This window comes from Phoxinus phoxinus (assembly GCF_949152265.1).
Source record: "Phoxinus phoxinus genome assembly, chromosome: 13".
Taxonomy (NCBI): domain Eukaryota; kingdom Metazoa; phylum Chordata; class Actinopteri; order Cypriniformes; family Leuciscidae; genus Phoxinus; species Phoxinus phoxinus.
Genome location: NC_136888.1, coordinates 13,114,635 through 13,128,696, shown reverse-complemented (window position 1 = coordinate 13,128,696; position 14,062 = coordinate 13,114,635). Strand labels below are relative to the sequence as shown.

At 36.4% G+C, this 14,062-nt stretch overlaps 2 protein-coding genes across 6 annotated transcripts; one reads left to right on the top strand and one right to left on the bottom strand.

Moving 5' to 3' along the window:
* Nucleotides 1-4,810: 4,810 nt before the first annotated feature.
* il17a/f1 (interleukin 17a/f1) lies at nucleotides 4,811-6,353 on the top strand. Its single transcript, XM_079633949.1, has 3 exons — nucleotides 4,811-4,915; nucleotides 5,029-5,240; nucleotides 5,718-6,353. Exons 1-3 carry the CDS (start codon nucleotides 4,871-4,873, stop codon nucleotides 5,962-5,964), a joined length of 504 nt encoding a protein of 167 aa, XP_079490075.1. The 5' UTR covers nucleotides 4,811-4,870; the 3' UTR covers nucleotides 5,965-6,353.
* A 93-nt stretch (nucleotides 6,354-6,446) lies between these two features.
* Nucleotides 6,447-12,803, bottom strand: stmn4l (stathmin-like 4, like). 5 transcript variants are annotated; one of them, XM_079633947.1, is made up of 9 exons: nucleotides 12,756-12,803; nucleotides 12,169-12,608; nucleotides 11,602-11,780; nucleotides 10,111-10,164; nucleotides 9,886-9,981; nucleotides 9,572-9,777; nucleotides 8,491-8,682; nucleotides 7,736-7,753; nucleotides 6,447-6,999 (listed from the first exon to the last, which is right to left on the bottom strand). In XM_079633947.1, the coding sequence occupies exons 4-9, from the start codon at nucleotides 10,121-10,123 to the stop codon at nucleotides 6,991-6,993; spliced, it is 534 nt and encodes a 177-aa protein (XP_079490073.1). In that variant the 5' UTR covers nucleotides 10,124-10,164; nucleotides 11,602-11,780; nucleotides 12,169-12,608; nucleotides 12,756-12,803; the 3' UTR covers nucleotides 6,447-6,990. The 5 variants fall into 5 exon arrangements, with proteins under 5 accessions (XP_079490073.1, XP_079490074.1, XP_079490070.1 ...); XM_079633948.1 differs by having other exon boundaries at nucleotides 12,484-12,608; nucleotides 12,756-12,795; XM_079633944.1 differs by lacking the exons at nucleotides 6,447-6,999; nucleotides 12,169-12,608; nucleotides 12,756-12,803 and having other exon boundaries at nucleotides 7,068-7,753; nucleotides 11,602-11,716.
* Nucleotides 12,804-14,062: the final 1,259 nt, after the last annotated feature.

The following is a 14,062-nucleotide window of genomic DNA, read 5'->3' as shown; positions in this document are numbered from 1 at the left end:
ATCAAGATTTGGGATTCTGTTTAATCATTTAAGTCATGTTTCGGAAACAATTTGGCTTTATCTGGTCTGTTTAAGTTTTATGCATGGAGAAATATTGGGAAACTTTTAATTAACACCTTGCAGAGTGCATGAAAAAAAAAGTTTTCCTTGTGATGGCCATTTTATACCGGTTTAATACTCTCGAATGAACAATGAATGTTGTTATCAGTGAGGTTTTTCATTCATCATGGCACTAGAAGAAAATGTACTGTATAGAAGCTGAAAGGGATCTGTTGGGTGCTTACAAAACCTTCAGGATAATTTTATGAATTTATTTTAATCAATATTGTTTTAAGACAATTTTAATTTTAATTAAATCTCATGACTTAAACATCTTGTAAACATACACTCTAACAAATGCTGGGTTGTTTTAACCCAATTTTGGGTCATATATGGACAAACCCAAATGTTGGATCAAAAATGCAATTTAAAAATGTAACCCAATGGCTGGGTTTGTCCATATTTGATCCAAAATTGGGTTAAAACAACCCAGCATTTTTTAGAGTGTACTTTATCACTAGAAAAGAAGAAGAAATAACCCATTAAACATGCAAGTATTATGAAGAAAGACATTTCTTCTTATATAGTACCTTTTTGGCATAAAGCGTTCTAAAAATGTTAGTCAAGAACCCAGCGTTCTTTTATAATTGGAGGTTCTAAATAGAACTCCATTGAACTTTGTATTGTCTAAGAATGAATAATGTTTGGCATAACTTAATGAAAAGCATCATTGTGATGAAGGCTTTCCATAGTCACCCTAATGTGCCAAATAGATGAATTGATGGATATATGAAATGTCCAGTTTCTGTCAAATAAACATCTACCAGGCAGAAAATGAACATGCATTTCCTACTTTCTAATGTATTGACAAAGCCGTTGCTGAGAGGACCAGCATATAATACCTTTTGGATGCTTGTTTCCAAGCAATGTCTAGTTGGTTTGCACCCGCAAAACAGCTTAACCACAGAAAACTATCTTTTAAGAGAGCCAGACCACTTTGGGAGCCAACTCCATTAGAAAGACCTCGTCGGTCGACATCTAAGTTTTACTGACACGTCTATGCCATGGTTTGTGCTCTCTACAAATGAAACATTGTATGTGGGAAAAAGCAGAATATAATTGCAGGCTGTGAATGTTGCGTCCTTGTAAATAATTACTTTTACTCACTTTACGTTACTCTCATTTGATTCAGATCAGCACATGTTTGAACAATGCAGAGATACATGCATGAATGAGTGTGCCAGTGTAACTGTGCATTCTTTGTAACTTAAGCAAATATTTGTAATTGCATGAATAAGCAGGAAAAAAAATTAAGCAGTGCACTTTTTTTCAATAACATGCCAAATTTCAATAACGAAAGTTGATTATCTATAGCGATGGACCCTCATCAAGCCTCAAGAGTCTTTAGGGAAATTCCTCCATGCCGAAACCATTACAAAATGTTACATCACGCTTATTCTCACATATATGTGGTTGGTTGGTATACTGATGCATGGGAGATTATCCCAGCATCAAAGTGAGAAGTGTTCTTGATAGATTGCTATCATGCGTTGTCTCAGAGAAACAGTGCAAACTAAGGCCTATTTTCACCACCCACAACCGTTCACTTTTGGTTGCAAAGACAGCTTCTTTTTTTGGTCAGTATTCTGAATTGATTCCTCCTTTTTCTTTTATTATCTGTCATTTTATTATGTGTAATATGAGTTTGTTTGGACAAGTATGTCTTAAAACCAACATTTATAGTTTTTTATTATTTTTTATTAAGCAACCAATCAAAAACAAACAACAATTCTAAAGCAACATTTTGCAAAGTCTCCAACCAGTATGTTTTGTCCATTAATGGTCAGGTTTATCATGGGTGTCCGGTGTCTAAACCCAGAGTTTTGCCACAGTTATACCTATTCTTCTTTGATGTGGCAGCACACAGTGCGGGAATCCTCTCTGTGTCGTTTTTTTCCTTCTTACTTTCAAACTGACTGATGACATACCATTCACACAGCGAGCGGAAGCTACTCAGCAAATCACTGACCTCATTTCTTTCAATGAAAGGAAATAAAGCATCCTGTAATTAAGATCCCTTTTATCGCAGTATCAGTCGGCCAGTAATTGTGTAATTTCACCACAATAAAATATATTGTTTGATTTCCACTCACTGAGTGGGTAAAATAAAACCTTGAGCATGACCACCGTGACGACAAATGAGGATTTAACAAATTGCTCTAGAAAAAAAAAAAGCCTTAGATCTGTTTATGCAATTTAGTTAAACACCTAATCACTGTTCAAAGTCAAAGAAATATTCAATTTTAGGTGCACTCAAATTTAAGTGTAATAATGACCAAGAAAATATATAATTAATTCACACTTTTTGTGATTAATCCTTTGTTAGTTATCTGAAATGTGAGTATATGCTTAACATATCTGCTTGTTTTAAACACAAACTTTCAGTAAATCTTTCAGTAAACAAGACCGAAGTGTTTTGCTTCTCAAGTGAAATGTATTTTGATTTAAAGGGATAGTTCACCCAAAAATGAAACTTCTGTCATCATTGAATCACCGTCAAGTTGATCCAAACATGTATGTTTTTATTTCTTCTGCTGAACACAAAAGAAGATATTTTGAAGAATATGGGTAACCAAACATTTGACGGTAGCCATTGACTTCCATAGTATGGAAAAAAATACTATGTAGTATTCTTAGCATTGAGTATACTTAGAAGACAGGTAGGGTTAGGGTAAGTACAATAAGTTGACATGTACTGGTAAAGTTACTTATAGTCAGTTGAATGTCTGTTGGGGAGCATCAAAATAAAGTGTTAGCAGATATTAAGCAGACAGTCCACGACTCTATTGAAAGTTAGTTGACATGTAGGTGCAAAATCCTTTTCTGCAGTGTAATATTCATCATAACTAATGGCAACGCTCACTCAAAAATGTAAAAGATTATTAATAACCAAATAAAAATTCACAATATGCCTTCCGAAGTAAAAATTTTAGAGTAGGAATATTGATGAATTGATGAAACTGTGAAAATGAAGTAGCCGATATGTTGCACGTAAACTGGGGTTAGTGATTCAGCTCTGTTAAAAGAGTCTTCACATTTGTGGTCTTATATGGGTCACTACGAAAGCCCCCGTTCCTAGATCTTGACTAACCAAAATCCCTTTCATGAGTATGAAAGTAGGAGAAAATCCAAGAAGTAGGTCAGAGGCCTGCGTCACATTTCCAACGGTTAAACGGCCTTAGACGATGAACATACAGAGGTATTTTTAAAAGGGAATGAAGTCTTTTCAAACCTATATGATCGTTTTCCTTTAGTGGAATGTTAAAAAAAGTGTCAATGGAGTCAATTTGGATCCCAACGTTCTTCAAAATATTTTATTTTGTGTTCGAAATGACATGACTGAATTTCCCCTTTAAAAATCACAAAATTACATACTGAATAAAGGCTTATAAACTGTAAACAAAATTTATGCTAACAAAAAGAACATTGAAAACTGACAATTGAAATGCATGGACGCAGCCATACTGTCATGGAGGATTACGTTTATTGTGTTACTGTCAATCGCATGTGCATCAATTCTGAGTCACATGAAAATGCGGTCCCTGTCTCTCCCTCTCCCCCCCAAATCCTTCGAAATTTCAGAGTAGGAACCGCAATTGCACCGCATATGACGCAGTCGTAAACCAGAGCCGGTGGGAAATTGTGCATTGGTAGATGCAAGCCATTACAGACACTGGGACGGAAGTCTCCGTTTGCAAACTATGTCAATTGAGGTCACTGGCATTAAAAAAAAGGCAACATGGGGGCTGAATATAGCGGTCAGGATCATATGCAGCAAGAATTTATTTCAGCATACTAATATATACCTCCTGATCTGAATAAATGTGAGACATCTATCAGAGAAAGTAGGTTATGTTAGCAAATTGGTTGCTAAGGTGCAATAAACACAACAATATGTGGCCACAAATGTATTTAGACACTTCAGCCAAATTTTTTTTATTAATAAATCTATGAATTTCATTGGATTATATAACAAAATAACAAACCAAATGTAATTTATTTTGAAATAAAAAGATGAGTTCAAAATTAGGTCAAAATATATTTGGAGATTTTGGACTCAATAACTTCCTACATCCACTAAAATTCACCAGTTGGTTCAAATTAATTGGAAAAATGGCTCAGAAAAGTGATGTTAGTTCTGAGAAAATCTGCATTTGTTTGCAGATACATATATTCTTATCTTATGTAATGAGGGAAAACTATATTTCAATTTTAAATAAAAGTCAAGTGCATCAAACATTTATGACCTTTTTTCTTTTATGGAAGATTAAAAGATTATATTTTTTTCCAATGAAGGTCAATGAGGTTCAGACGTAACACATCAATAGTGCTATGACATCAATGACTTCATACGTCCACTAAAATTCACTTTGGGTCCAGTTAGTTGAAAAGTAAGAACAAAAAAAATGAAGAAGAAAAAAGCAGGTCAGAAAAGTGAGTACATTGTGTCTTACTTACGTGAGACACAGTTTTGTGCAGTTTATAAGGTGCATCATATTGTTTAAATGCATTGTTCAAAACACATTCGTCAAGAAAAGCATTGTGATATGTGATTGTAGTGTCACAATACTGATTTATGCTGACGCATTAAATATGACAACATAAAATACCATCAAAGGGGAGAATTCATCACAGGAAATGCTCCTACACTGCTGCGAATGCACGAAGGCCTCTCTATATAAACGGCACTTACCACTGCAAATGTAGAACAGCTAGACTTAAGACTGACAGGAGACATCTGAAAAGAAAAGGTCGAAATCTTGAGACAAAAATGAATGCAACAATGTCATCAGCGTTAAACATCCAGTTCCTCATGGTGAGTATTGCTAAAAATATCAGAGGATGTCCTGCTAACTATTACTGATGTTTTTGCTGCTGAATTCACAAAAATGAGTGTAAAATGACATTGTGTGTGTGTTTGTTTCACAGGTGGCTTGTTTGATGGGGATCATTTTGATATCATTTGGAGCTGAGGGGGCACCTTCAAAAAATCCTCTGAAGAAAGGAAACGGTCAACACAGGTCATCAGAAGAATCGGATCCATCAGCATCATCATACCGGTTGATATTGGATTCTGAGTTCAAAGCAGCCAAACAGATCCAACCAATAAACAATGACTCCATCTCTCCATGGACCTACACGTAAGACCTTGTCCTATATACCCTTAAAAATAAAGGTTCTAATTGGAATCTATGGTTTCATGAAGAACCTTTAACATCCATGGAACATTTGCATTGCACTAAAGGTTCTTTATATTAAAAAAGGTTCTTAACCCCTGGTTTCACAAACAAGGCTTAAGCCTTAAGCTTTGAGCTGTTTTAACTGAAAGCAACTTGCATTTATAAAAGCAAGTCCCAATTGGACTAAGGCCTAATCCTGGCTTAATCTAAACCTTGTCTGTGAAACTGGACCTTAGATTATTAAAATTATGGAAACAAATTGTTCTTTTAAGAACTCTTCACAGCTTCTTTGAGGAACCCAAAATGGCTCTTCTAAGGCATCGCCTCATTCCCTTTTGGAACATTTATTTTTAAGAGTTCTTTGTTGTTTTGATAATTAGCTTGTGACTGTTGCAACCCGCTAACCTAAAATTGCACATGATTCATTTTGTTTCATAGGTTTACGTATGACGAGAACCTGTACCCTTCTAGCATCGCAGAGGCGAAGTGTTCTCTTACTGGATGCTTGATCGACACCAAATCAGGATGGATTGAGGTCCAGGATTACCAGTCCAAACCTATTTACACCCAAATCATGGTCTTGAGGAGAATTCGAGGAGAAAAGCACAACTACTCCTTTAGACTCGAGTACAAAACCATCGCAGTGGGATGCACCTGCATTCGTCCATTTGTAGAACACGTTTAAAATGAGTTACAGTATTTCTACTGATGTCACTGGTATTCTTACTCTTCTAAAACTTAAGGCGTACGACTTAAGACTTTATAATTTATTTATGTTATCACAGATACGTACGTGTTCGCAAATGTAGTATATTTATTTATTTACGCTGGATTTTTATTTTTGCATTCTTTTTTTTTTTTTTTTTTTTTTGAAGAACCAGAAAAATCAGTTTCAAACCCTCAACCGACTTGATCGGTCTAATCTAATTTATTGATGTCATTAAACATGTGTTTGCAAATGTAGGTTATTTATTTTGACTGGATTTTTTTGTATGAAAATAATTTGTATTAATTATTTATTTATTGATCCACACGTGTTTGTAAGATTGCAATAAATGAGGAGAAAAATACTACAATGCTTGTTCTGATGTCTGTTTTCTTTTTTTAAAGCATTTAAAAAAATTCAAAATCTATAAATGAGGTCAAATGAAGTCACAAGGACGAAACTATACCAGCAGTCCTTTAATTCCCTCTGCCTCTAAAATATATCACAATTTCTGTACAGAATTATATAGCCAAATCAGACACCAGCTGATCATGAGGCAAGTGAACATATGTACAGCGGCAAAAGCTTGAGCAGTTTACCAAAAATAGAGCCTTAAAGACAGGACAGAAGACAAACTGACTGCATCCACATGGGCAAAGTACATGAAGCCGTCCAAACGTCACCCAAATATTCATAAACACACAAAGTTACCACTCACATTCACTCATTTGTTTGGCACTATTGGCATACAAGCTCGTCGCAGAGACAAACACTTCTCTGCGCTTCTCGGATTAAGGTAGTAAAAGATTCCTTCGGGATCTTAGTTGGCCGGCCAGTTCCGTTCGTCTGACAACGTGGCCATCATACCTTACAATGATATAATGATATCATATAATCGGGTTTCAGAGTCATAATCTCATATGATCCAAGCTAATAAGCTCAGCGTGATAGTGAGTCCTTTGGTCAATGTTCTCCCATATGATCAGCGTGTGTTGTGGGAAGATCTCAAGGCACCTGGAACATAAAGTTCAGAGATATAGCAATTAATATCAGGACAAAAACCACACTTTCACACAGCAAATGGCTTTTCACAAGTTTTATCAAGTGCATCACGGCATGCAAGCATTAAAACTTTGAGTTCGGACACATTTAATACACTATACGTTGTCAGGTAACTAACAAATATTCTACTGTTTTTTTTTGGTGGTGGTGGGGGGGGGGGGGTGTTCTTCTATGAGAATCCAACTCTAAGACATAAATACAAAGCAGAACTACAGTGCTAAGTACACCGAATACACAAACAATGTTACAAACGGCTAATTCACAGCATTACAACACAAATTCACATCTTGTTTACTCTGTAGTTTCTGCCTCTTCGTTCATTATCTTTATCCTGTCAGTGCATGCAAAGCTATTACTAAAGACTAAAAGGATTGATGATGACTCGTGCATTTTACACAGTTTGGCGGTAAACAAATCCACAAAACATAACGACTTTTTTTTTAGCATTTTCCTATTGATGCCCAATTCCACATCCACAATATTCTGCGTTCTGTGCAGCAGCAAACAAGAATATAGTATATTTTGCTGCAAATGTCGCGAGATAGGCCTTCAAATCAACCGAAGCACAGCCTTTCTTAGCATGACTAGAACCTAGGCCTTTTGTCGTTTTCTTTTTAAAAAATCTGGACAAGAAACGCTCTTGATTCTAATCCCAGTCCAGTTCAATGTGTTCCTTGTTTTTCCTCACCTCCTCAGCATGCTTGTCCTGGAGAAATACAAGACAAAAGGAAGAAAAACGATTAAATAATAGAACAATCTCAACCCTAAAGTGTCTAAGCTTTTGAAAAGATTTTCCTAGTGGCACCAAACAGAATTGCAAAAAAGATGCCTATTTCCAAACCAGCCCATCAGCGTCATCAAACGTAGCATGTGCTAGTGGTAAACAAACAGAACAATATCAGTTGGCAGTTGTGGTTTTTATGTGCGCTGAAAAAGAGGGGAGGAAGCGAAAGAGGAGAATATGGACGCGGTCATGGGTAAGGAAAAGAGGACAACTTGGAAAATGGAGCTTGAGGTAAATAGTTTTAAGTTTTAGCGCCTATATTGATCAATACGCCATTTCATGTTGCATTTTTATTGGCTAGTCAGTATACGTAGGCCGTAGCAGCAAACACGCTGTGAGATGATCATGCTAAATTTATCGCAGGCTGTCTTTGGTCGCAAGACCGTGAAAATGGCCGTATTTGAACCCCTCCCCCTGTACGACGTTTAGGAGCCACGACCACAGAAATCGGCACGATTTGTCATCTTTCGTCTGGGACAGCCCAAAATCGTACAATGTGTACCAGGCATTAGCCCTACTACCTGTATATTCACTATAACCTGTATATTCACTGCTATCTGTATATTCACTGTAAGCAACTAGATTGCAATTCCCTTTTGTGCCACTAGTGCTGCATCTTTAAAAATAGAACTGGGTTAAAATGTCGAGATTCACCGTACCTTCTCCTGAAGACGTTCCAGCATAGCAGCGATGTGAGCCTCTCTGTTCTCTTTGTTGATCTCCATCCTTTGCTCCAGTTTTTCTTTGGCCATCTTGATGAAGTTGTTGTGTTCCTCTACGGCTTTCTGGGCCACTTCTCGTTCATGTTCTCTCTTCTCAGCCAAGTGCTTCAGAAGTTCAGCTTCCTGACACTGTGGAGATAATGCATGAGATTCTGACTCAATATGAGACTCACTTATAAACATATCTAGAGCTGTTACTGTGTACTAAAATTGTTTGCAGTATTTGAAACCAACCTGAAATGACTCAATTTAATTTGAAGTACTAAACTGAAACGGAAATTAAAATACATTAAAGCTATAAATCTTAAATATATATATATATATATATATATATATATATATATATATATATATATATATATATATATATATATATATATATATATATATATATATTAGTGCTGGGCAAAGATTAATCACGATTAATCACATCCAAAATAAAAGTTTGTGTTTACATAATATATGTGTGTGTACTGTGTATAATTATTTTGTATATATAAATACACAGACATGCATGAATATATTTAAGAAAAATGTGTTATATATACATATATATATAAAATATGTATATTTATATATAGTATAATGTATGTATAAATATATACATATACAGTGTATATGCAAATATTTTTTTTAATATATACATGCATATGTGTGTATTTATATATACAAAATAATCATACACCGTACACACACATATATTATGTATATGTATATATATAAAATGAATAAAATGATAAAATTAAGATGACAAAAAGTTATCAAAATTTCTTAAACTAAAGTAAAACTAAATAAAAAACTGAAAAATATAAAGTTATTTATAAATTATAATAAATATAATATATATATATATTATAATAATAATATATATATGTATACATTTATAAATTCATTTTTGTAATAATTAATGTAAAGTTTAAATTGATGCATATATGGTAAGCCAAATGTCGTCTCCATTATAGATATGCAAGTGAAAGCGATAATCACATGTAATTGTCTATCATGATATATTCCTCACCTTTCTTCTCTCCTCAGCTGCATCCAGTTTCTTCTGGATCTCTTCCAGCGAAGGGTCCCTGCGAGGTGGGAAAGTGGGATGAAACTCCCTCTGACCGTCAAAAGACGGTGGTCTGAGGATGACCTCAAAGGCCTGTCCCGATGTCCGCTTGTTTAGCTCGATCACCTCCATGTCTTTAATGATGCACAGGTTGAGGTCCACAACATCTAAAACCAAAGGTCAACAATCATTCATGCAACTAATGTTAAAATACTTTGATCAAATTAAACTAACAGTAATTACACAAGATTTTAGATTTGAGGCCTTTACGGTACCTTGTGTTTTCTTGGCGGGCTTCTCCCGAGGCTCTGGCAGGATGCAGGAGCAGAAGAGAGACACTAGAGGGAGCTCCTTCATTTTCTCTCTGTATGCTGCAACAGAGAAAGAGACCGGGTTATTTTGAGCTGGTGCCACTGATGCCATGTGCTCACACATCATCGCTTCTGCTCGATCAAATGCTCACGAGATCACGTGTGAAAGAGCAGGTGGAGTACACGTACCTGCAAGAGTCATCTTTCCTGAGTCCTCGAAAGGCGTTTCAAACTCAGCTGGTCCTATAGTAGAGAGAAACGATGATGTAATCAGAATCCAGTCAATCAATTCTTATGGATATGTCTTTGTCCTCATATAAAAGTCTGGTATTATGAATAACAAGCCCAATCAACAATTTATACTAAATAAATAAATCACAAAGCAATAAATCATCAGATTAAGCATTTTGCATATTGTTTTAGTTTTAAGCAGCTACATTTTTTTATTTGGTTAATGCATAAAACAGTTTTAAATAATAATAATATTTAAAAACAAATCAAGATGTATTCCCAGAAGCCTTAATTCCTTACACAATTTTGCTTCACAAGTAAATGCCTTCTTGAAAAGAAAACGATTTGTTTGCAGTGGAAGAGTATCACACAGCTACATCTAAGCACATAGTAGTATGCATACCAAGTACAAATCTATTCAAATCCACAAAAACCAAGCAAGGAACAAACAAATGCAGCGGTAATGTACTTGATGGCAATCGTTCGCATAAATGAATCTGGTTTGTTCAGGGTTGATGATCGTCTCTCAGCCTACGCTCCTTCTCTGTCCTCGCCGTGCCCCCTCAATTCCCACGCTCACGATCGCTGCACCAGCTAACACCTTTCAAACTTTTGTGACATTTTCAACGCATGGGCTTATTCTATAAAACGTTTCAACCCCATTCCTAGTACGAAGGCCAAAAATGTTGATTCTTTGAGAACGCGCATCATTTCCCCAAATCATGAGGGTCGCACTGCATGCACACAAAGCCCAAAATCAGCTCCTGTTTTATTGATGCCAGCAACACAGCTGATGTAATAAATAATAAAACATGCTTTGGAGCACAACCCAACAGCATTGCCGTTCAACTAAGAGACATGCAAGTTTATCATGCAAGTCATTTTCTTAACCTCCCACTGCTTTCTGATCGAAATTATCGCTGGGTGTTTTGAAAGCAGAGGTTGTGGCGCTCTATAAAGGGGCCGTGGCCTTTTGCACACCAACATATAATCTCACCTCTCAGGTCCACCCACAGCGCAGACTAGCACGCTCACCGCAAGACATACAATGCACACTTTGCCCCTTTTTAAACAAGAAATGCACTCTCCTATTCTTCACAATGCACTATGCATTAGACCAACACGATTTCAAGCACAACTGCTTTCTGATGTGGTATTAACCAACTAAACAGTTGCAAAACCCAACAATTCATGTTTGTGTGTGATTTACATATACGTCTAATAAACCAGGCTGCATGATTTCACATCTAAACCTAGCAAGCATGCAAATCTGCAGTGCAACATAATCTAAGAATCTTCCTCCCTACCATAATACAGAATAAGAATACGTTTCCGTAGTTAATATAACTTCAATCGCATTAGTCCAACAGATCAGCGGTCTTCTTTTGTCCTGCAAAAGCACAATACAGTAAATAACAGGTTATGATATACAATTTCACCATAACTCACCGACAGCGTGCTGTGATCTTCTGACAGGGTCTCTCCCTCGCGCTCAGTCTGACAGTCTGCTGCTGTTTGGATGCTCAACCTGGCAGCATCAGCACCACCTCTGCTAGATAAAGCATGACATCACCTCCAAGCGCCGTGATTGGTCGAGAGGGATGCAGGCTCCTGATGGGCTGGAATGGCTGGGAGTGCAGATAGGGGGTGGTTAACTCTTTGTTGAAAACTGGTTATGATTTCAGAGAAGGACAGGGCATATTATGCAGCTTTATGCAGAAGAAGCACTATTTAGTAATATTAGTAGTATTTAATAAGAAAACAGAAGTGTATTGTTTTTTTTTTGTTAATGAAAATTGGAGCTATCAAAGAATATTATATATCTACATTTGTGAGCAACTATCAAGGCATGAAATTTGCCAAGATGCGTTTCCTATTTTAAGTTGTTTCAGTTTAGGATTGAATTACGGGCAGCATCGTGCACTAATCCAGTTCGGTCTGGTTTTGGGAGCTGCTCGAAATGTCATGTCTAAAAACGGAGGAGGACTGGGATTTATGTGTCATCTTCTCACTCACTCATGGCTGGAGTCTTGTGGATGACTACGACAAAATAACCTTGCCGTCTGGAAGCGGGCAGAGCGGGCCTGTTTGAACAGTCTGTCAATGGCCCATCTGTTGCTCTGGTCCTGTGCCAAATCAAACTACTGGACTTTTCACAATTCCAAAGACAGTTTGTACAACATAGCGTTCATTTTGTAGAACGAACCTGATTTTACCACCAAGTTTATGCCCGTCACATCTCTAATGTCACAGATGAATGGTTGCTAGATGGATTTAATGACATGATTTGTAAATATGCAGGATGAACTTATATAAGGTGCTCATTTGAACCTGTTTGCAGTTCCGAGGTCTCTCATGTGAGGTAGAAATACTCCCAGCGGTCCTGGTATGGATGTTGAATATGTCGGAACAGAACGTACTGTACCTAGTTTATTTCCCAGTGGCACCGCATCCCTCTAAGAACACAGACAACGTCTTAAGTGAATAGAACAAAGGAACTCAACGCACATGGGTTAATGCAAAACAAAAGATAGCATTTCTGTAGCTAATAATACAGTAAATGATATATGAGCACATCATTTGTGCAAGAAAGGATCACCCACCCATACGAACTGGTTTTGGTATATGCTGGATGTGATCACTGGAGGAGGCCGCAGGGGGGGAGGGGAGACCATGATGTCATCCAGCTGTCTGCTATAGGTGGAGAGTCGTGTGCCTGCATACAGGGTTTTTCACATGGCAACAGAGCAAGAAATGCAGCAAACGAGGTCCTAAAAGTGAATAACAGAGAAATGAAGGACAGAGGGAAAAGGACGTAGGGTGTATAAAGGGAATTGTTTGCAAATGGTGCACTGAAACCGCACCGGAGCAGTAAAGAGAGACTGAGAAGAGAAAGGTGGGGGGGGATGTAGTGAAGGAAAACAATGCGCCTGCAAGGAAAGCCTGATCATCACATAGTAACCCTGCTATGATGTCATTTCCAGCCAATCAGGAGCGGTGCGCTGGATTCTCTAGTCAGAATGATGCAGTTTCCAGATCACATCTGACCTGACAGGTAATGATGATGATGATGATGAAGCTAATTATGCATACAAGCATAAACCTTACTGATGGTTTCCATGTTATTTTGTAATACATTTTTGTATATTTTTGAAGAAAATGTGTTCTAAACAGTTTTGATCATTAGGGAAATGGCATTATATATATTATATACACACACACTACATTTTTAAAATAAATTAATAGCATGGACATATTACATTGATTAAAAGTGGCAGTAAAGACATTTATAATGTTACAAAAGATTTCTATCTCAAAAAAAAAAAAAACTGTCAACAGTTTTCTCGAAAATATAAAGCAACAAAATTGTTTTCAACATTGGTAAGGATAAAATGTTTCTTGAGCAGCAAATCATCATATTAGAATGACTTCTGAAAGATCATGTGACACTGAAGACTGTAATGATGCTGGAAATTCAGCTTTGATCACAGGAATAAATTAATTACAATATACAACAATTACGTATATTAAATTGGAATATTATTTCACAATATTACTGCTATTTTTCTGTATTTTTGATCACATAAATGCAGTCTTGGAGCACATAAGAGACTTCATTCAAAAACATGTGTATATACATGCATATACTGTATATATACTATGCTGTATACTCTATATATAAAGAACTTTTTTAATATATAATTTAAATTTAAATTATTTTCTACTACATTAAGCCTTTTCCTTTTAATAAGGTACAGTTTGTTGTCATTTTAAAAACTACTTTTGTACATCTACCGGTATACCTAGTATAAAATACACAGTAGCCTAAAGCAGAGCTGCAGTTCAGTGGAAAATGTTCTGACATCAGTTACACATCAGTCTAATGGCTTGTGATACTTGTGGCAGAATG

Coding starts and splice junctions, on each gene's coding strand:
- il17a/f1 (XM_079633949.1), top strand. CDS start 4,871: ATGAATGCAACAATGTCATCAGCGTTAAACATCCAGTTCCTCATG. Junction 4,916..5,028: donor TAAACATCCAGTTCCTCATG/GTGAGTATTGCT, acceptor TTTGTTTCACAG/GTGGCTTGTTTGATGGGGAT. Junction 5,241..5,717: donor ATCTCTCCATGGACCTACAC/GTAAGACCTTGT, acceptor TTTGTTTCATAG/GTTTACGTATGACGAGAACC.
- stmn4l (XM_079633944.1), bottom strand. Junction 9,778..9,885: donor GCCCGCCAAGAAAACACAAG/GTACCGTAAAGG, acceptor CTTTGGTTTTAG/ATGTTGTGGACCTCAACCTG. Junction 7,754..8,490: donor TGGAACGTCTTCAGGAGAAG/GTACGGTGAATC, acceptor GTATTTCTCCAG/GACAAGCATGCTGAGGAGGT.